Source organism: Aotus nancymaae, unplaced genomic scaffold (genome assembly GCF_030222135.1).
Source record: "Aotus nancymaae isolate 86718 unplaced genomic scaffold, 86718_ANA_hifiasm-v0.15.2.pri h1tg000012l, whole genome shotgun sequence".
Lineage (NCBI taxonomy): Eukaryota > Metazoa > Chordata > Mammalia > Primates > Aotidae > Aotus > Aotus nancymaae.
The window spans coordinates 23,383,310-23,404,104 of NW_026988423.1; the positions used below are offsets into that span (position 1 = coordinate 23,383,310).

At 43.4% G+C, this 20,795-nt stretch overlaps 1 protein-coding gene across 4 annotated transcripts in view; it reads right to left on the reverse strand.

The window, feature by feature from the left end:
* The window catches only part of DDX6 (DEAD-box helicase 6), a 52,878-nt gene extending 32,843 nt beyond the window's left edge, over positions 1 to 20,035 (reverse strand). The window contains exons 1-4 of one of the 4 annotated variants that reach the window (XM_064375472.1): positions 19,825 to 20,035; positions 14,795 to 15,261; positions 9,143 to 9,206; positions 7,682 to 7,786 (exon numbers count right to left, since the gene is read on the reverse strand). In XM_064375472.1, the coding sequence (XP_064231542.1) occupies positions 7,682 to 7,786; positions 9,143 to 9,206; positions 14,795 to 14,994 (369 nt within the window). In that variant the 5' untranslated portion in view covers positions 14,995 to 15,261; positions 19,825 to 20,035. Of the gene's footprint in view, positions 1 to 7,681; positions 7,787 to 9,142; positions 9,207 to 14,794; positions 15,262 to 19,353; positions 19,474 to 19,612; positions 19,698 to 19,824 lie in introns of those variants that run through there. The other 3 variants (XM_021671194.2, XM_064375470.1, XM_064375471.1) reach the window with 3 other exon arrangements.
* Between the last annotated feature and the right edge of the window lie 760 nt (positions 20,036 to 20,795).

Genomic DNA, 20,795 nt, shown 5'->3' on the forward strand with positions numbered 1-20,795 from the left:
ATGATTTATTACAGGATTCAAAATGTCACAGAATGCTGTAATTCTCAACTATAAATATTAAACTATTAATCCTTATTGACCCGGCACAAAATTTTGTTGTCACAGTAAGGAGCTTCCATGTTTCCCTCATTAGTAAACTACCTCTCACTTCTTCACCTTCTTAGATTTTCAAAAAAAGTCTTCAAAAGGTGTGCTCAGGGTTTGGAAGCAACAAGAGGGACCATCTTTCTCAGTCATAATCTCAAAGTTAGTATAGTTTCAAATAATGCTAAGCAGACAAAAACAGTGTATGCGTAGGCCTACCAAAGAAGTCTATGTTCCTATGAAGCTACACCTTTAGAATGGCAGTTATTCTACTGGCCACAGCATCCAGACCTAGAACTGGTCACGGATGGCTCTATCAAAGAAACAAGTGTGGGAGCAATCTGTACTATATCTTGTTCTAGCCTATCAATGTAAAACCTCTTTTGAAAGTATATAATTTTAAGTACCTAATTATTCAACAATCTTTTTTTTTATTTGCATGTGTGAGACAAGGTCTGGCTCTGTTGCCCAGGCTGGAATGCAGTGGCACAATCCTGGCTCACTTGCAGCCTCAACCTACTTAACAGCTAAGACTACGTGTCCACTATGCCCAGCTAACTTTTGTACAGCCAGGGTTTTGCCATGTTGCTCAGGTTGGTGTCGAACTCCTAGGCTTAAGCAAGCTGCCCACCTTGGCTTTCCCAAAGCGCTGGGATTACAGGTGTGAGCCACTGCATCCAGACAATTCTCCAATAATCTCATAGCCAAACAGCAACTAAACTCCATCTCAAACAAATATTCAAATGCAGAAGACACACATCTCATCAAGACAGCTTTAATATTTAGGGGAAAAAAATGCCTGGATAAAATTGTAAAACCAAGCACGATAGAAGAGATACTTTTAGGAAGCAAGGGAGCGGGGGGAATGACAAAAAAATAAGTAGACAGATAAGAGTGGAAAGAATACTAGAAGACAGCCTGTCACGAGGTTATATTTTACCAGGGTGGTGATGGGTGTACCAAAATCTCAGAAATCACAACTAAAGAACTTACTTGGCAGGGCACAGTGGTTCATGCCTGTAATCCCAGTACTATGGGAGGCCGAAGAGAGTGGATCACCTGAGGTCAGGAGTTCAAGACCAGCCTGGGCAACATGGTGAAACCCTAGCTCCACTAAAAATACAAAAATTAGCTGAGCATGCTGCCATGCACCTGTAATCCCAGCAACTCAGGAGGCCAAGGCATGAGAATCACTTGAACCCAGGAGGTGGAAGTTGCAGTGAGCCAAAAGCACACCAGTGCACTCCAGCCTGGGTGACAGAGCAAAACTCTGCCTCACAAAAACAAAAACAAACAAACAAAAAAGAATTTACTCATGTAATCAACCACCACCTGTTCCCCAAAAATCTATGAAAATAAAAAATAGGCCGGGCATGGTGGCTCACGTCTGAATCTCATTTTGGGAGGCTGAGGCAGGTGGATCATGAAGTCAAGAGATCGAGACCATCCTGGCTAACATGGTGAAACCCTGTCTCTACTAAAAATACAAAAATTAGCTGGGCATGGTGGCATGCACCTGTAGCCCCAGCTACTTGGGAGGCTGAAGCAGGAGAATCGCTTAAACCTGGGAGGCAGAGGTAGCAGTGAGCCAAGATTGCGCCACTGCACTCCAGCCTGGTGACAGAGCGAGACTTGGCCTCAAAAAAAAAAAGAAAAAAGGAAAAAGAAAAAAAAGTTTTTACTAAGGGATCTGCAAATTTTGTTTCGGTTCTAAAATCCTAATGTTTGTGATTTGTTACTCTGAATGATTCTAAGAAACACATAATCTTGTACTTTCCATGGATTCCCCAGGATAAAACGATAGGGAAGAAACAGGCAATACAAGTGGTAACCTTGAGTAACTAAAACAACATATTCATACAGTACCTTGCTATTTCAAAATTTGGTTTTACATTACATTTGATCTTCACAATAAAAATCCTGTGAGGGAGATTACTTATTTCTACTTTATAGAAAAAGCTAAATGTCAGACTGGTTAAGTGACTGAAGAGTTCATTGTCTATATGCTATACCAATACTGAGAGTACAAGTAACAAAGTCAATTTTAAACTGTAATACAAGGTAAGAAATAGGAGTTAGCAAATATCCATTAAGAATGAGGACTGGGCTAAGTGCAGTGACTCACACCTAGAATTCTAGCACACTGGGATGCCAAGGCAGGAAGACTGCTTGAGCCCAGGAGGTCAAGACCAGCCTGGTCCACATGGTGAAACCCCGTTTCTACTAAAATCCAAAAAATTAGCAGGCAATCACTACCCAGCATTCTCCACTTGAAACATAGATCAATGCTTCCAGGTTGTCCCATCTTTCTTTAATGACTACATACATACGCAATTCCAACTAGAAAGGTACCCATCATATTACAGTGAATTATTTTTTTTTTTTTTTTTTTTTGCAGAAAGGGGGAGGGCAGATAATTCTGCATCTGTTCTTTTTTTTTTTTTTTTTTTTTTTCGAAATTTGCCTTTTTAGAAAATAGATTTAAATGGTAGCTTTTTTTTTTTTTTTTTTTTTTGAGAATAGGAAGGAGAAAAAAGGAAGAGAAAGAGAGAGAGAGAGAATGGGGAGGAGGGAGAAGGAAAAGAAAGAGGGAGAGAGAATGGGAGTATTGCTTTCTTGCCCAGGCTAGAATGCAATTTAGTAATGGGTATTGAAAACCTCTTTTATACTGATAATTATACTTAATGATGTAGTCAGGAAGGAATAAGGGAAGAAGATAACAAACAAACAGCCAACCAATATTTAATTTAAACCTATGAAATGCTATGCGATTACTGAGGAGTGATTTACTTCCAATTATATAGTCACCTTTGGAATAGGTGTGAGGTGGTAATGTATGTTTTGTGTATTTGAAGTGGAGAGTACTATAAATATTTATTAAGTTTACTTGTTCCGGGTCTGAGTTCAAGTTCTTAATATCCTTGTTAATTTTCTATCTCGTTGATCTATAGAATCGTTAGCTCTTCTTGTTGCATTGATCCTTTTGCCATTATGTAATGTCATTCCTCGCCTCTTTTGATCTTTGTTGCTTTAAAGTCTACTTTATCAGAGGTGAGAATTGCATCTCCTGCTTTTTGTTTATTAGTTTATTTTTACTCTCTGTTCAATTGGTAAGTCTTCCTCCTTCTCTCTGAGTCTTTGTGTATTGTTTCATGTAAGATGGGCCCGGATGCAGCATACCTATGGGTTTTGGCTTTTTATCCAATTAAAATATATATAAGTTTAATACCAGCATTTGATGCTAGCTGGCTGTTTTGCCCATTAGTTGATGTGAATTTTTTATTGTGTTAAAGTTCTTTGCTTTTTGATATATTTTTGGAAAGGCTGATATTGGTTGTTCCTTTATATGTACAGTGCTTCTTTCAGAAGCTCTTGTAAAGCAGGCCTGGTGGTGGTGAACTCTCTAAGTACTTGTTTGTTCGCAAAAGATTTAATTTTTCCTTCGCACATAAAGCTTAATTTGGCTGGATAGGAAATTCTGGGTTGAAAGTTCTTTTCTTTAAGGATGTTAAATATTGGTCCCCACTCTTTTCTGGCTTGTAGGGTTTCTGCTGAGAGATCTGCTGTAAGTCTGATAGGTTTCCCTTTATGGGTAACCTGACCTTTCTCTCTGGCTGCCCTTAGTATTTTCTCCTTCATTTCAACCCTAATAAATCTGGCAATTATGTGCCTTGGGGTTGGTCTTCTTGAAGAATATCTTTGTGGTGTTCTCTGTATTACCTGGAGTTGAATATTACCCTGCCTTGCCAGGTTGGGAAAATTTTCCTGAATGATATCCTGAAGAGTATTTTCCAACTTGGATTCATTCTCTTCATCGCATTCAGGTACACCTATCAAACGTAGATTAGGTCTTTTCACATAGTCCCATATTTCCTGGAGACTTTGCTCATTCCTTTTCATCCTTTTTTCTGCATTCTTGTCTTCTCGTTTCATTTCACTGAGCTGGTCCTCGACTTCTGATATCCTTCCTTCTGCTTGATCAATTCGACTGTTTAAACTTGTGCATGCTTCGCGAAGTTCTCGTGTTGTGTTTTTCAGCTCCATCAATTCACTTATATTCTTCTCTAAATTGTCCATTCTCATTAACATTTCGTCAAACCTTTTTTCAAGGTTCTTAGTTTCTTTGCATTGGGTTAGAATAAGTTCTTTTAATTCACAGAAGTTTCTTATCACCCACGTTTGGAAACCTGCTTCTGTTATTGGAATACCCGTGTAATCTATTAAGCCTTGTTCCGTTACTGATGAGGAATTGCCATCCCCTGTAGAGGGAGAGGCGTTCTGATTTTGAGTATTCTCTACCTTTTTACGCTGGTTTCTTCCCTTCATTATATATTTGTCCGTCTGTCGTCTTTATAATTACCGACTTTCTAACTGGGTCTCTGACGTCCAACTTGTTGATTCCCTAGGCCGAAATCTGAGCAATCCACTGAGCCGGCCAAAACAGCGGTGTTAAGATTGATGGTGCTTTTCTGCCCGGGAATATCCGGACTCTGCACCAAGAACTGGCGTGCTAAGGCACCAGCAAAACCGCCACGCCGGCCACAAGAGTCGCCCTGGCGACCCGTGGAGCTCCTCCACTGGGAATCTCGTGGTCCGTGAGCAACTAATATTCGTCTGAAAGTGTGGCGTCCTCTCGTTCTTTGCGCTTTCACTGGGAGGTACGTGCCCGAGCTGCTAATCATCAGCCATCTTGGATCTCTATACAGTGAATTATTTGTATAATTAGCTGTCCTTTCCAAACTGTAAGACAGGAACCAGATTTGTCTTTTTTCTTTTTTTTCTTGAGACAGAGTCTTGCTCTGTCGCCAGGCTGGAGTGCAGTGGCACAATCTCAGCTCACTGCAACCTCCACCTCCCAGGTTCAAGCACTTCTCCTGCCTCAGCCTCCCAAGTAGCTGGGACTACAGGTATGTGCCACCACGCCTGGCTAATTTTTTCTATTTCAGTAGCGATAGGGTTTCACCATGTTGGCCAGGATGGTCTTGATCTCCTCACCTTGTGATCTGCCCACCTCAGCCTCCCAGTGCTGGAATTACAGGTGTGAGCCACTGTGCTTGGCCAGGAACCATATCTGTCTTATTCATCATAGAATCCCCAGGGTCAAATACTTTCTCCTCTGAAATCTAGGTGGAGGCTTCCAAGCCTCAAATCTTGGGGGGGAAAAAAAACAAAAAAACCCAAAAAAACCACCACTTTCTAGGTCACTCAACGTATGTTGGCTCAATGAAAAAGTACTCAGTGATGTCACAGGGTTTGTCCTTAGCACACCCTGAATTCAATCATTTCATCAATTTAAGTATATGTGCTGTCATCATCATTTATTAAACTGGTCTATGCATAATGCATGTTTATATGTACATTATATATATGTGTGTATACATGCGTAGATATGTATATACATGCATTTATTTCTTGCTCTTTCCAATGAAAGAACCAAGTAGCAAACAGGATATCTAATGCCTGGGGTCTTGGTCCCTAATACTACTCCGCACTAAAAAGAATCAAGGATCCTTAGATGCCAACACTGGGTCAGGGTAGGTATAATAGAAACCTGGCATCATGTTATGTCAAAAAGCAAGAAAGCGGCTGGGCACAGTGGCTCACGTCTGTAATCCCAGCACAAGGTGGGTGAAATCACTTGAGGTCAGGCGTTCGAGACCAGCCTAGCCTACATGGTGAACCCTGCATCTACTAAAAATACAAAAATTAGCCAGGTGTGGTAGCATGCACCTGCAATTAGGCTGAGACACCAGAACCACTTGAACCCAGGATGGTGAGGCTGCAGTGAGCCAAGATCATGCCATTGCACTCCAGCCTGTGTGACAGAGCTAGACTCCATCTCCAAAAAAGAAAAAAAGCAAGAAAGTACTCAAGAAAAATGAAGGGGACACATCATAAAAACACAGGAACCAGCTTGTAAGAGCTTACACTGGCCAGATCTAAATATCCTAGGATATTTTTAGAATTGAAAAAAAATGGTAAGTCCATACTGATAACAGATATATATGGGTGGGGGAAAGGGAAGTTTCTTTTCTTTTTTTTCTTCTTCTGAAGACATTCTGAGAGAGGAAGTTTCTTCTTTATAGGGCCAAATACGGAGGGAGTGCTACAATTGCAAAGTCATCATAACCAGTCATTGCAGAGATGAGATCAAGCATGGGTGCTAAAACTCGGGGGAAGTTTTGTTTTTTTTTTACACAAGTATCATGCCATGAATTGCAAATCACAAGATATAAAGTCAAATCCCAGCTCTACCACTCATTAGCTACAAATATCTTTGACTCAGTTAAGTTTTTCAAGCTCAGCACTACTGACATTTTGGGCCACAAAATTCTTTGTTGTAAAGGGCTGTCCTTTAGCATCCCCCCATTGATGATAAGCAAAATATGTTTCTACGAATTGCTAAATACCCACGGGGGACAAAAATTCTCCCTGGTTGAAAACTATAGGCTAAGAGAACTAACTGCTCTGAACTTTTGTTTTCTCATCCACAAAAATGGGAACAACAACCTAGCCTGAATATCTATCTTACTGGGTTTGAGGAGGAGGGTATCAGTGGTGTCATTGTATTTTCATGGTCTTAAAATTAAAATGCACCCCAGATTGCTTATTAGTTTCAAGTGAGGGGGAAAGAGCAGTAACTACACAACAGAAAAATCAGACAACATTAACATCATCAAAGAGGAACAAATGGACACTATGTACACCTTCAAATATGATACCCTGAGGCGGCCATAATGTGATTTCTACATTATTCTGGCTGAGAACGCATAACTTGAACCTACTTGAGAATAACAGAAAATCCCCAAATGGGGAATGTTCTATCAGTTAAAAAAGGGTGCCAGGCATGGTGCCTAATGTCTATAATCCTAGCACTATGGAGAACCCAGGAGTTTGAACCAGCCTGGACAACATGGCAAAACCCCATCCCTACCAAAAAATACAAAAATTAGCTGGGTGTGATGGCCCATGTCTGTAGTCACAGCTTCTCAGGAGGCTGACGCAGGAGGATAATTTGAGTCTGGGAGGTCAAGGCCGCAGTGAGCCAAGATCAAGCCACTGAATTACAGCCTCGGTGACAGAGCAAAGACCCAGCCACAAAAAACAAACAAACAAACAAAAAACAAGAAAAAAATAGAGGAATGGGGGAAGGGGTTGTATGCTGTATTTTCAATCTGTCAACATCAAAAAAGAAGAGCAAATATTAAGGAAATGCTAACGATTAAAAGATATGTAACTATGTGTAATACCTGATCCTAGACTGGATGCTGTATAGAAGAAAAAAACTGCTAAAAAGGACAGGTTTGGGTCAATTAATAATTAGAATGACAGATGAGATAGAATTATTTTATCAATGTTAATTGACAGTAACTGTACTGTGGTTATTTAAGAGAATATCCTATTCTTAAGAAATAAACATTGAAATATTTCGAGGTAAAAGGCCATGATTTTCTAGCTTACCCTTAAAAGTTTCAGAAAAGGTGTGTATACATGAGAGAGAAATGTTAGTTCACTATACTACTTCCACAAAACAAAAAGAAAACTGTTTAATACTTGACACATAACCTTATATATGTGATAAAAAGGGTAAACATACCTGAATAGGAGATGGCTTTTCCCAGCCCATTTCAAAAATTCCCATCAGTAACTCCCTTTTCAAACAGTAATCTTCAAACTCATTTCCTTTTGTGGAGGTCACATCCTAGTCAAACAAAAGAAACAGCAAAAGAATAAAGAACACTGTGTCCTTTGGTAAATTTATCTATGTCTAAGAAAATTTATCTGGGCCAGGCATGTGGCCGACCCCTGTAATCCCAGCACTTTGGGAGGCTGAGGCGGGCAGATCACCTGAGGTCAGAAATTTGAGACCAGCCTGGCCAACATGATGAAAGCCCATTCTACTAAAAATACAAAAAATTAGTGGGGCTGGTGGTGCACACCTGTAGTCCCAGCTACTCAGGAGGCTGAGGCAGGAGAATCACTTGAACCCAGGAGACTGAGGTTGCAGTGAGCTGAGATCCTACCACCGCACTCTAGCCTGGGGGACAGAGCCAGACTCTGTTTCAAAAAATAAAAAAAACTTATCTGACTTTAGTACTTTACCTGCCCAGTCTTAAATATATGCAGATTACTTGTTGTCAACTGTATTTCAACTTTTCCTGAAGAATAATCATTCTCCCCACTTCGACACACAAGCTATTTTATAAGCTGTTTTGGGGAAAGGACATTTAGTCAAAGTCTTCTTTTTATTTTTTTTGAGATGGAGTCTGGCTCGATCACCCAGGCTGGAGTGCAATGGCATGATCTCAGCTCACTGCAACCTCCGTCTCCTGGGATCAAGCAATTCTCCTGTCTCAGCCTCCTGAACAGCTGGAATTACAGGTGCCTGCCACCACGCCCAGTTAATTTTTGTATTTTTGGTAGAGATGGGGCTTCGTCATGTTGGACAGGCTGGTCTAGAACTCCTGACCTCAGATGATCTGCCTGCCTTGGCCTCCCAAGCTGCTGGGATTATAGGGGTGAGACACTGTGCCCAGCCCTTTGGCATAGTCTTTTAAGGACAGTGGAATAGTGTTTTTTTTTACACAAGTATCATGCCATGAATTGCAAATCACAAGATATAAAGTCAAATCCCAGCTCTACCACTCATTAGCTACAAATATCTTTGGCTAAGTCAAGTTTTTCAAGCTCAGCACTACTGACAGTTTGGGCCACAAAATTCTTTGTTGTAAAGGGCTGTCCTTTAGCATCCCCCCAGTGATGATAAGCAAAACATGTTTCTATAAACTGCTAAATGCCCCCTGGGAAAAAAAATTCTCCCTGGTTGAAAACAATAGGCTAAGAGAACTAACTGCTCTGAACTTTTGTTTTCTCATCCACAAAATGGGAATACATAGCCTGAATATCTATCTCACTGAGTCGGAAGAGAAGGGTTAAGAGTGGTGTTGTAGTCCTGAAACCAATTTCCTGCAGATACTGAGGGACAGCTGTATTTTACTTCAAGTCCCCCTCCCCTCCCTACCACCATTATTCTAGTTGAATTTTACAACCAACTTACCGAAGTTTTGATTCTTAGATCCTTTGGAGGGAGTTTTAAAGTCTTTTTCCAGTCATCACCAGGTCTAGAGAGAATACAGTAAATTTAAAGTATCAAAATTCATAGCATCCTACCTAACAATATGAAGATGATTCATCTCAATTATAATTAAGTTTTAAAAAGCACAGTAAGTTTAATATATTCCACTTAATATATTTAAGAAGAGAATTAAACAACTTTAGAAAATGTGTTCTTATAGAGAAACAATCTTGGAAGGATAAAAAAATCAATGCGCCGGGCGCGGTGGCTCACGCCTGTAATCCCAGCACTTTGGGAGGCCGAGGCGGGTGGATCACGAGGTCAAGAGATCGAGACCATCCTGGTCAACATGGTGAAACCCCATCTCTACTAAAAATACAAAAAATTAGCTGGGCACGGTGGCGCGTGCCTGTAATCTCAGCTACTCAGGAGGCTGATGCAGGAGAATTGCCTGAACCCAGGAGGCGGAGGTTGTGGTGAGCCGAGATCACGCCATTGCACTCCAGCCTGGGTAACAAGAGCGAAACTCCGTCTCAAAAAAAAGAAAAAAAAAAAAATCAAGAAGAGAAGCAATTAAGGCATCCATCCTCTTAAGCAATATGGTATATAGTGTAACTGCTGTCAAAAGGTGTTTTGTTTGACCTACACAGTTTGTGTCTTAATTTAAACTAGTTTAAATTAGTTGTCAACATTTAAAAACTGTAAGATTTTATATATATTGTAGAACTCCCAGGCTCAAGCAATCCACCTGCCTTGGCCTCCCAAAGCGCTAGGATTACAGATGTGAGTCACATGGCTATTCTCTCATTTGAAAAATAAGATAATAGGCCAGACGTGGTGGCTCACACTTGTAACCCCAGCACTTTGGGAGGTCGAGGTGGGCAGATTGCTTGGAGTCACGAGTTCGATACCAACCTGGCCAATATGGTGAAATCCCATCTCTATTAAAAATATACAATTTAGCCAGGCATGGTGGCACGAAACTGCAGTCCCAGCTACTCGGGAGGCTGAGGCAGGAGAATCACTTGAATCTGGGAGGCAGAGACTGCAGTAAGCTGAGATCACGCCACTGCACTCAAGCCCGGGTGACACAGGGAGACTCTGTCTCAAAAATAAACGAATAAGCCAGGTGCGGTGGCTCACATCTGTAATCCCAGCACTTGGGGAGGCCAAGGGGGGCAGATCACGAGGTCAAGAGCTCAAGACCAGCCTGACCAACACGGTGAAACCCCTTGTCTACTAAAAATACAAAAATTAGTTGGGTGTGGTGGCCCATGCCTGTACTCCCAGTTACTCAGGAGGCTGAGGCAGAAGAATCACTTGAGCCTGGAAGGCAGAAGTTGCAGTGAGCCAAGATCACATCACTGCACTCCAGCATGGGCAACAGAGCAAGATTCCAAGTCAATAAATAAATAAAAAACAAAATAGGTTAATACAGTTACATCAAATAACCTACATAAGCTCTCAGTACAGTGCCTTGCAAAATAGTAGCACAGTATTAGCTAATGAACATCTCTTAATCTTTTATTGGAAATGCTAGAAACCATGAAAGAGAATAAAAACAAGGAGAATATAAATAAACTTTTCTTTTTGGCCAGATAAAAACCTCAAATAATAAATACTCAAAGCATCTGATAAAAAAAAAAAAAGATCAGGGAACATTGCAGACAATGCTTTTAACTGTGACACGTCTGAAAAAGTTTTCACTGATCTCACTGTAGCTGTTCTTACTTAACCAAAGTCCTCAAAACATCTCAAATGCTCATTTGTTGAAAACAAAACAAAACAAAAACACTTAATTTTACTTAAAACTAGGTCCTACATAATGCAAATATTCTAACACTGGTAACTCTTTCCTACTAATTCCAAGGCTACTAAAGCCTTTCCTTCCCCGCCAGAGGTAGTCTTGCTCTGTCACCCAGGCCAGAATGCAGTGGTACGTTTTTGGCTCACTGTAACCTCTGCCTCCCAGATTCAAGCAATTCTCCTGCCTCAGCCTCCTGAGCGCTGGGATTATAGCTGCCCACCACCACACCTGGCTAATTTTTGTATTTTTAGTAGAGACGGGGTTTCATCACGTTGGCCAAGCTAGTCTCAAACTCCTGACCTTGTGATCCACCTGCCTTGGTCTCCCAAAGTGCTGCAATTATTAAGTGTGGGCCACCGTGCCTGACCTACTAAAGACTTTCACCTCAGCCTGTATCATCAAAGTTTCTAATTTAAAAATGTCACTTTGACATGCTGTCAAATTCAACAAAATAGTGAATAATAATGCGTAAGATACAATGCAAAACCTCCCCTCAAGAAATTTATAATCTTATGAGATGAAAAACTATTTAAAATAAGAAAATAAGTGACAGAGATAAGTATTAGAAGAGTTCTGAGACACTTGATGGGATCTAGAGGACTTCATGGAAGAGATGGCACAGAAAATGGATTTTAAAAACTGACAGAACTGAAAAGAAACCATTAATCGTAGGAAAACCAGAAAGGAAAAATCAAAACCCACTGTTGTCTCAAAATCAGAAGTTTTTATTCTTTTTTTTTTTTTTTTTGAGACGGAGCTTCCCTCTTGTTACCCAGGCTGGAATGCAATGGCGCATCTCAGCTCACCACAACCTCCGCCTCCTGGGTTCAGGCAATTCTCCTGCCTCAGCCTCCTGAGTAGCTGGGATTACAGGCACGTGCCACCATGCCCAGCTAATTTTTTTTTGTATTTTTAGTAGAGACAGGGTTTCACCATGTTGACCAAGGATGGTCTTGATCTCTTGACCTCGTGATCCACCCGTCTCGGCCTCCCAAAGTGCTGGGATTACAGGCGTGAGCCACCGCGCCCGGCCGCAGAAGTTTTTATTCTTTTGAGATGGGGTCTTACTCAGTCAACCAGGCTTCAGTCCATTGCATAACTCACGGCAGCCTTGACCACCCGAGATCAAGTGATCCTCCCAATATACCCAGCTAATTTTTTTTATTACTTGTAGAGACAGGGTCTTGATATGTTGCCCAGGTTAGTCTCAAACTCCTGGCCTCAACTATCTTCCCACCTCAGCCTCCCAAAGTGCTGGGATGAAAGGCATGACCCATCACACTCAGCCCCAGAGTTTCTTAAATAGAAAACATTTTCACAGGCCGGGCATGGTGGCTCACACCTGTAATCCCAGCACTCTGGGAGGCCAAGGTGGGCAGATCACCTGAGGTCAGGAGTTCAAGACTAGCCTGGACAACATGGTGAAACCCCATCTCTACTGAAAATACAAAAATTAGCTGGGCGTGGCAGTGGACACCTGTAATCCCAGCTACTCAGGAGGCTGACGCAGAAGAATCGCTTGAACCCAGGAAGTGGAGGTTGCAGTGAGTCAAGACTGTACCACTGCACTCCAGCCGTGGCAGCAGAGTGAGACTCCATCTCAAAAACAGTAATAATAATAATTAGGCCGGGCGCGGTGGCTCACGCCTATAATCCCATCACTTTGGGAGGCCGAGGTGGGTGGATCACGAGGTCAAGAGATCGAGACCATCCTGGTCAATGAGGTGAAACCCCGTCTCCACTAAAAATACAAACATTAGCTGGGCATGGTGGCACACGCCTGTAGTCCCAGCTACTCGGGAGGCTGAGGCAGGAGAATTGCTTGAACTCAGGAGGCAGAGGTTGCGGTGAGCCGAGATCACGCCATTGCACCCCAGACTGGGTAACAAGAGCGAAATTCTGTCTCAAAAAAAATAATAATAAATAAATAATAATAATAATAATTAAAAATAGGCTGTAGCACTGTGAGAGGTCAAGGTGGACAGATCACTTGAGCTCAGGAGTTCAAGACCAGCCTGGGAAACATGACAAAGCCTCATCTCTACTGACACATGCCAGTAGTCCCCAGTATTTGTAGGGCTGAGGCAGGAAGATCACTTAAGCCTGGGAAATTGAGGCTGCAGTGAGCCATGATCGTGCCACTGTACTCCAGCCTGGGTAACAAAGTAAGACTCTGTCTCGAAAAAAAAAAAAAAAAAAAAATTATAAAAAACAAAAATAGTCTAAATTTTGCTAACCTATTTATCTTCTGTCAAGACAAACAACAATTAAGGAAATATCCATTTCTATACCAATTAAAGCATTCACCTTAAAATAATAGAATATACACTAATACCAATTCTCCCAGTGACCAAACCAATTCTGTTAAAAATTAGTTCTTAGAGGTCCTAGTGAACCTCATACAGTAACTGTATGACAGTCTGGTAGCTTACATAAGCTCTTTTTCTGTAGGAACTGAAAAGATCTAGGTTGTAACAAAACATATACCTCAGTTCAGTAACCCACTGTCAGTATCTTATAAAGATTCCTAGAGATTAAATTATTTTCTATGGCAAGTTCTTAACAAAAGCCAAACATCAACTGGAGCCAAGAATCTTAAATGTTAATCTTTAGAATAATGGTTACCATTCAAATACTGTAATTTAAAGTATGCACTTAAAAGTGACAAATAGCCTACATAATTTCAGCTTTAAAAGAAAAAATACCCTCTAGTAAGGAGATGCTTTAATTTTAAAGTTAACAAAAAGTTTTTGAGATTGTTCATAATTGTGTTCTGTGAGTTCAATTCTTAGTTCCCTTTTTGTTTCTGTGTAAAAGAAAAACAAATTTTTTTTATTCTTTTTTTTTTTTTTTTTTGGTAGACACAGAGTCTTGCTATGTTGGCTAGGCTTGTCTCTTAACTCCTGGACTCAAGTGATCCTCCCACATTGGCCTCTCCAAAGTACGTGGATTACAGGCATGAGTCACCTCAACTGGCCAGCTTTTTTTTAAAGTGAAAATCCTAAATTCCATAAGCTAAAAAAAATTATGAGTGAATTTTCTATCAGTAAATAATGCTTGGAGTTCGGAAGGTTGGGCAAGTCTTTAAAGCAGCTAAAGACTCACACTGAGTCTTTAAATTTAAAACTTAAAGTTGGCTTTATCTGCTATTTAACTACGATACGATGCAGTCATTAACAACACTAAAAAAAAAAAAACTATACTGACAAAAACACGATGACTCTAATAATTTTATTCATTTATAATAAACTCAGCTAATAACTTTTTTTTTGAGATGGAGTTTCGCTCTTGTTGCCCAGGCTGGAGTGCAATTGCACAATCTTGGCTCACTGCAACCTCCGAATCCCGGGTTCAAGTGATTTTCCTGCCTCAGCCTCCTGAATAGCTGGGATTACAGGCATGCACCACCACACCCAGCTGATTTTGTATTTTTAGTAGAGATGGGGTTTCTCCGCATTGGTCAGGTTGGTCCCAAACTCCCGACCTCAGGTGACCCACCTCGGACCCTGCAAAGTGCTGGGATAACAGGCATGAGCCACTGTGCCTGGCCATAACTTCTACACTAATTATGAAAGCCAGAAATGTTTCAAAAAATAATTTATACAAAATTTGTGTATGTCATCTGTCCTTAGGATCATTACTTGCTGAAAAAATTATGGCAGAAACATACTGTTCTATTGCAAATACCTACTGGCCATGAAACAAAGTCATCTGTCCTCTATTTGTAATCAAAACTGTTAAATTAAAGTATAAGTATTAATAGTCAACACCAAAGAAACAAAAATCTTGGTTCCCCAATAGTGTTTATGATTTATTCTAACACTTACTTAATAGTGGTGGTCATACTCTGTGCTTGCTGCTGAGTGCCATTATTGATTGTGTTGGTGTTTTTCAGCTGGTTCATCTGTTGCTGTGTCTGTGTGCCCCCTCCTCCAGGGCCACCACTGGGTTTCACAGGGCCCCTCAGCTGACCATTTTGACTGGACAGACCCATTATAACAGGGTTCTCTGTTCTGGCCGTGCTCATGCTGTTTTAGTTGCAAAGGTGTCTTTCAAACTTCAAAACTTTTGAAAGTCAGTAGAGAAACTGTAATAACAGTTTATTAGGCTCTCCAAAATGAAGAGATAAATATGTCTTGCTCAATAAATGAGTCCTTTATTGCAATGCAGGCAAGCACCTGTAAGTCTCTGAACGGTAAGCAGCAGTAACTTGCTCTCTTGCACGGAATCAACTTTTTATTTTTAAAAAGCCCTCTAACAAGCTTGAGTTATATCTGAATTCACTCACGTCAATCTGAAACAAACAAACAAAATTAAATCAGTAAACTCAACAGAAAAACTGTTTTCTTTTCAAAAGAACCCCTTTAGAAGAACTCTCATCTTTTACATTAAAAAATTAATACTATAGCTACACTTAGACCAAATCACTAGCCAAGCTTGGAAAGACATAACTTTGAACTATTTCAAAAACACAATGAAGCCAATCTAAAACATTTAAAATTGTTAATTCAAAGCAACCCAGAGAAGATTAGGTAGAAAGACCCGAGTAAATTAGTACTACTTGTCAAATGACAATCTCTTCTCTTCAGTTTCCTCCCCAATGAATTCACTAAGTCTCTGACATCTCTGAAAGTCAGTGATTCATTATACTTAATTGCATTACAACTCACTGAAGTATCACACAATTTACTTAGTGTAAACCTATTTGACAAGACAATTCATTAATTTTCTTCTACTTCTAATATCAACTGAAAGTCCTTATAGATTTAAGTGAGCTTTTGACTTGAACTTTACACTTTCAGAAAAAAAAAAAAAAACCTTTGTGCCCTTATGAATTTCAACTATTAAACTTTATAGGTTGGGCATGGTGGCTCACGCCTGTAATTCCAGCACTTTGGGAGGCCAATGTGGGCAATCACTTGAGGTCAGGAGTTTGAAACCAGCCTGACAACATGGTGAAACCCCATCTCTACTAAAAATACAAAATACAAAACGTAGCCAGGCGTGGTGGTGCACATTTGTAATGTAGTTCTAGCTACTCTGGAGGCTGAGGCACAAGAATCGTTTGATCCCGGGAGGTGGAGGCTGCAGTGAGCCAAGATCATGCCACTGCACTCCAGCCTGGGTGACAGAGCCAGACCCTGTCTCAAACAAAACAAACTTGAAGAAAAATGTATTTTCTTTTCTCTTTTGTTTTTGTCCTTTAAAACAATAAATGAAGCAGTCACGAGAATAGTGTATTTCTGCCATAATGTATTCAGCAAGTAATGATCTAAGGACACATGATACACACAAATTTTGTATAAATTATTATTATTATTATTATTTTAAACTGACAAAAACAAGATGACTCTAATAATTTTATCCATTTATAACAAACTCAGCTAATAACTAATCTGATTTTAAATAGTATTAATTAAACAGGAAAATTCCTGTGCTAAAAAAAAAAAAATCTGTGGAAGACTAAACACATTAGTAATTTTAAGAAAACTTTCCGGCCTGGCATGATGGCTTACGCCTGTAATCCCAGCCAAGGCGGGTGGATCATGAGGTCAGGAGTTTGAGACCAGCCTGGCTAATACGGTGAAACCCCATCTCTACTAAAATATAAAAATTAGCTGGGCATGGTGACATGTGCCTGTAGTCCCGGCTGCTCAGGAGGCTGAGGCAGGAGAATCGCTTGAACCTGGGAGGCAGAGATTGCAGTGAGCCGAGATGGCAAAACTGTACTCCAGTCTAGGTGACAGAGCAAGACTCCATCTCAAAAAATAAAACAAACAAACAAAAAAACTTTCCAAGAAACCTAGAGTAGTAAATCTAATTAATACTTAAAAAAAAAAAAAAAAAAGAACTGGTAGGATGGGCACAGTGGCCCACACCTGTAATTCCAACACTTTGGGAGGCAGGGACTGGTGGATCACCTGAGGTCAGGAGTTCGAGACCAGCCTGACCAACATGGTGAAACCCTGTCTCTACTAAAATACAAAAATTAGCTGGGCTTGGTGGCAGGCACCTGTAATCTCAGCTACTTGGGAGGCTGAGGCAGGACAATCGCTAAAACCCAGGAGGCGGAAGCTGCAATGAGTCGAGATGGCGCCCTGCACTTTAGCCTGGGCAAAAAAGCAAAACTCCGCCTCAAAAACAAAAACAATACAAAAATGGCCAACCTCATTTTAAAATTATCCTGTAAATGGAAATCTTATTTTTATTTATTTATTTGTTTGTTTTTGGAGACAGGGTCTCACTCTGTTGCCCAGGCTGGAGGGCAGTGACCCGATCTCAGCTGATTGCAACCTCCGCCTCCTGGGTTCAAGCGATCCTCCTGCCTCAGCCTCCCGAGCAGCTGGGATAACATATCAGGCTCATTTTTGTATTTTTCGGTAGAGACGGGGTGTCATCAAGTTGGCCAGGCTGGTCTCCAACTCCTGACCTCAAGTGATCTGCCTGCCTCAGCCTCCCAAAGTGCTGGAATTTCAGGGGTGAGCCACCGCTCCCAGCTTAAATCTTACTTTCAATTGTAGTTAATAAAAATATACAAAGACCCGAAAACAAAGTCCTACTCTGTTGGCTTTTCATTTAACCCCGTTACTTTTCTTTTCTTTTCTGAAGTGGAGTTCAGCTCTGCCGTCCAGGCTGTAGTGTTAGTGGCACGATATCGGCTCACTGCAAACTCTTATCTCCCAGGTTCAAGCCAAGCGATTCTCCTACCTCAGCCTCCCCAGTAGCTGGGATTACAGGCGCCTGCCACCACACCCAGCTATTTTTTCTGTTTTTAGTAGATGCGGGGTTGGCTAGGCTAGTCTTGAACTCTTGACCTCAGTTGATCCGCCCGCCTCGGCCTCCCTAAGAACTGGGATTACAGGAGTGAGCCACCGCACCAGGCAACCCCATTACATTTCTTACCTAAAATACACTGGCTTACGAGTGTTGATTCTGCCATACACCAAGGCATTTGAAACTCAAAATTTTAAAGTCAACAGATCTCAAAATTTATGAGAAAATGCTCCTTAATTACGCCTTCCTTAAAAAAAAAAAAACTGAACAAGTTGCTCACAAGCAAATCCTGATTATCACATACACAAAGTTGTTTATTCTGAAGTCCTTCTAACTCTGACCTCTTAAGCAGATATGGTTAACAGCTACTTTCCTGTATTGACGGGTTTATATTATGATCATCGATATCACGCAGTTCACAGACTTAGCTGTTGGCAAAGCACTAAGAGGATGAAAAGGGCAACCTCTAAAGACCAAATGATATCATCATTACTGTCCACCATGCACAGTAAGACCTCCTATCTCCTTAAATCCAAAATGAGACTATGTGATAACTGCTCCCTTCTTAAACTAAAACCTGCACTGCAGCTTTGTCTCAGAGAAGGAAATATTCCTCCTACCCCTTCCCAATTTAGATTTGCAAGTTATCGCTCTACATTAAAAAAAAAAAAAAGAAAAGAAAAAGAAACGTAGACTAGAAACGTAGACTAGTTGGGAGGAGCCCCTAGCGAGTTAATTACAGCACTCCTCAGATCGTAGTTAGCAATTGACAGTTTCACACCCAAAACAGTATCGTCATCGCCAACAAGAGCTTTTGTTTGCAAATGCAGCGCAGCAGTTTCTCTAAGCTTTGCCTGCAAGTTGGGGTGACAGGGTTTTATTCAGAAGGGAAAAGGGGGCTGTGGAAGAGAAAACAGAGAGAGATAGAGGAAAGAGACAAGTCAATGACGGAAGCCCCGTAACTGTAGGGAAATAATTTCTTGCCCCCTCCCTCACCCCTCAAAACACTCACACTTCAAGTCAGCTCCCTCTGAACATAAACACAAAAGGTTGGGGCTCTGCAATCCTATCTGCGCAATTTGAGCCCGCAACCAGCTCCGCCAGTAGGAAACAATAGGGACTCTCCCCAGGAGACCCCAAAGGGACCCCCCAACCCAGAAATCCCCCTCCTTTCCTCCAACAGTCGGGAGCTCCATAAGCACCCTCCTGTTATTGACCTGCAAGGCCTACTGCAATCAAGCAGCGGCGGGTTCGCTTCTAAACCGAGCTCTCCAATACAACATGTCCCTGCCGCCCCCTATAGGGCCGCCTCGTACCCTATAACCTCCAGCATCATCCCCCTAAGTCCTGGCCGCCCCCTTCGGCCTCATATTCCCTCGTCTTCCATAAAGCTCCTCCGAGCACTTAGCCCGCTCCTCCTGCCGACCCTGCCGCGCACCACATTCCTATATTCGCCTCCTCTCAGGCGCCCCCACCCCAAACAGCTGCCGCCCGCCTTCCTCCCCAGGCCTGGCCAGGCCTTAGGCCTCCGCCCGACATAGCCCCTCAAAGCCGGCCCGGGGTACTCCCCGCAGCCCCCACAGCACCTCTGACCTCGACCCCACCACCTCACCCCCGGCCTCGCGGCTCCGGCCGAGTCCTACCAAGGAGGCCACTCCCGTTCAGCACCCTCGGTCCTTTATTGTTGACTCGAAGCTCCCAAAATGGCGGCCGCTCCTTCCTCCTCAGAAACCTCCGCCCGCCCCCACCCGGCCCCCTCGCTACGGCCTCCTCCCGCCTCCCGCCTCCCGCCCCCCGCCCCTCCGCCTCGCACTGAGGGCCGCGCAGCCCAGCCGCCACCACCGCTGTCTCCCTCGGCCGTCCAGCCCTACCTCCTCCGCTGCCCGCTCTCGTGGCGCCGCCGAAGTCGCCGCCGGGCTGAGCTAACTCGGCGCCTCTACCCCCTCCCTCGCTCGCCAGCTCGCCCGCCCGCCGCCTCCTCCCTCTTTCCCTGCCTCTCCGCATGGCGGCGACCGCGGCTCCTCCTCCACTCAAGATGGCGAAACCTCGGCCGCTGCGGCCGCGGCGTCACTACCTCCTCTACCTGGTGGTGGGAAGAAGCCGGGCCGCGAAAGCCTCCTTAGAGAAGATGGAGGGCTCTTCTCTCACACCGACGGGAAAAGTTCGAGGGGAAATACGAGTTTCTTTCCGAAGGGACAGAAGGGCTGTTTTCCACAGCTGCGAAGTGACTGGGGAATAGTGGCTGGCAAGGGTCGCCCTGCCTTCGCCCCTCCGAAGTAAAAATTGGGAGTTGAGACCAGAGGAGGATCTGCTTATTCCATGACCAAGGATATGCTTTGAAAACTGGCCCTCGGACAGCCGCTCGGGGACAGGAAGCTGACCTGACGTCTCCTGCGAGCCGGGGAGGCTGAAGCTGGGCCTAGGGGGCCGCGTCCGAGCCTTTCGGGGCGCGCCTCCATGCAGGAAGGCGCGAAGCTAGCGGCGCGGGGGACGCCGGCTCACCTCTGAGCGTGGGGGCCGGAAAGAGGACTGACCCGGCCTGGAGGCAGGAGGGAGGACTCGAGAGAGCGCGCGGGGGGCGCTGCGCAGAGGGGCGGGGCGGGCCTGCAGGGCGCGCCCGGTAGGGGGAGGTCTCCTGGCTTGAGGGTGCGTCTTGGGGGAAGGCACGGGCAGAGGGCGCGCCTGGGGATGGTATAGCGGGTACACCGAGCTTGAGGGTGCGCCCGAGGGGTTCCCATAGGATGGGTAGCAGACTCGAGGGCGCCCCTCGGGGGCTGGGGGCAAGCACGGAGCTTGAGAGTGCGCCTCGGGGGGCTGCAGGAGGGAGGCACCGGGCTTGAGCTTGGGCCCAGAGAGGACGGCACGGGACCCGACTGTGAGGGCGTATCTTGGGAGACCTGTCGGGAAGGAACGGGGAGATAAGGCACAACTGGGCGTGGGGCAGGAGCCGGGCTGTGAGGGTGCCGCGTAGGGGGCGCTGCGCAGGGGGAGTAGGGAGGCCTGGTGGAAGGGTAGCAAGCCGAGAGAGCGCACCTGGGAGGAAAGGGTGAGTGG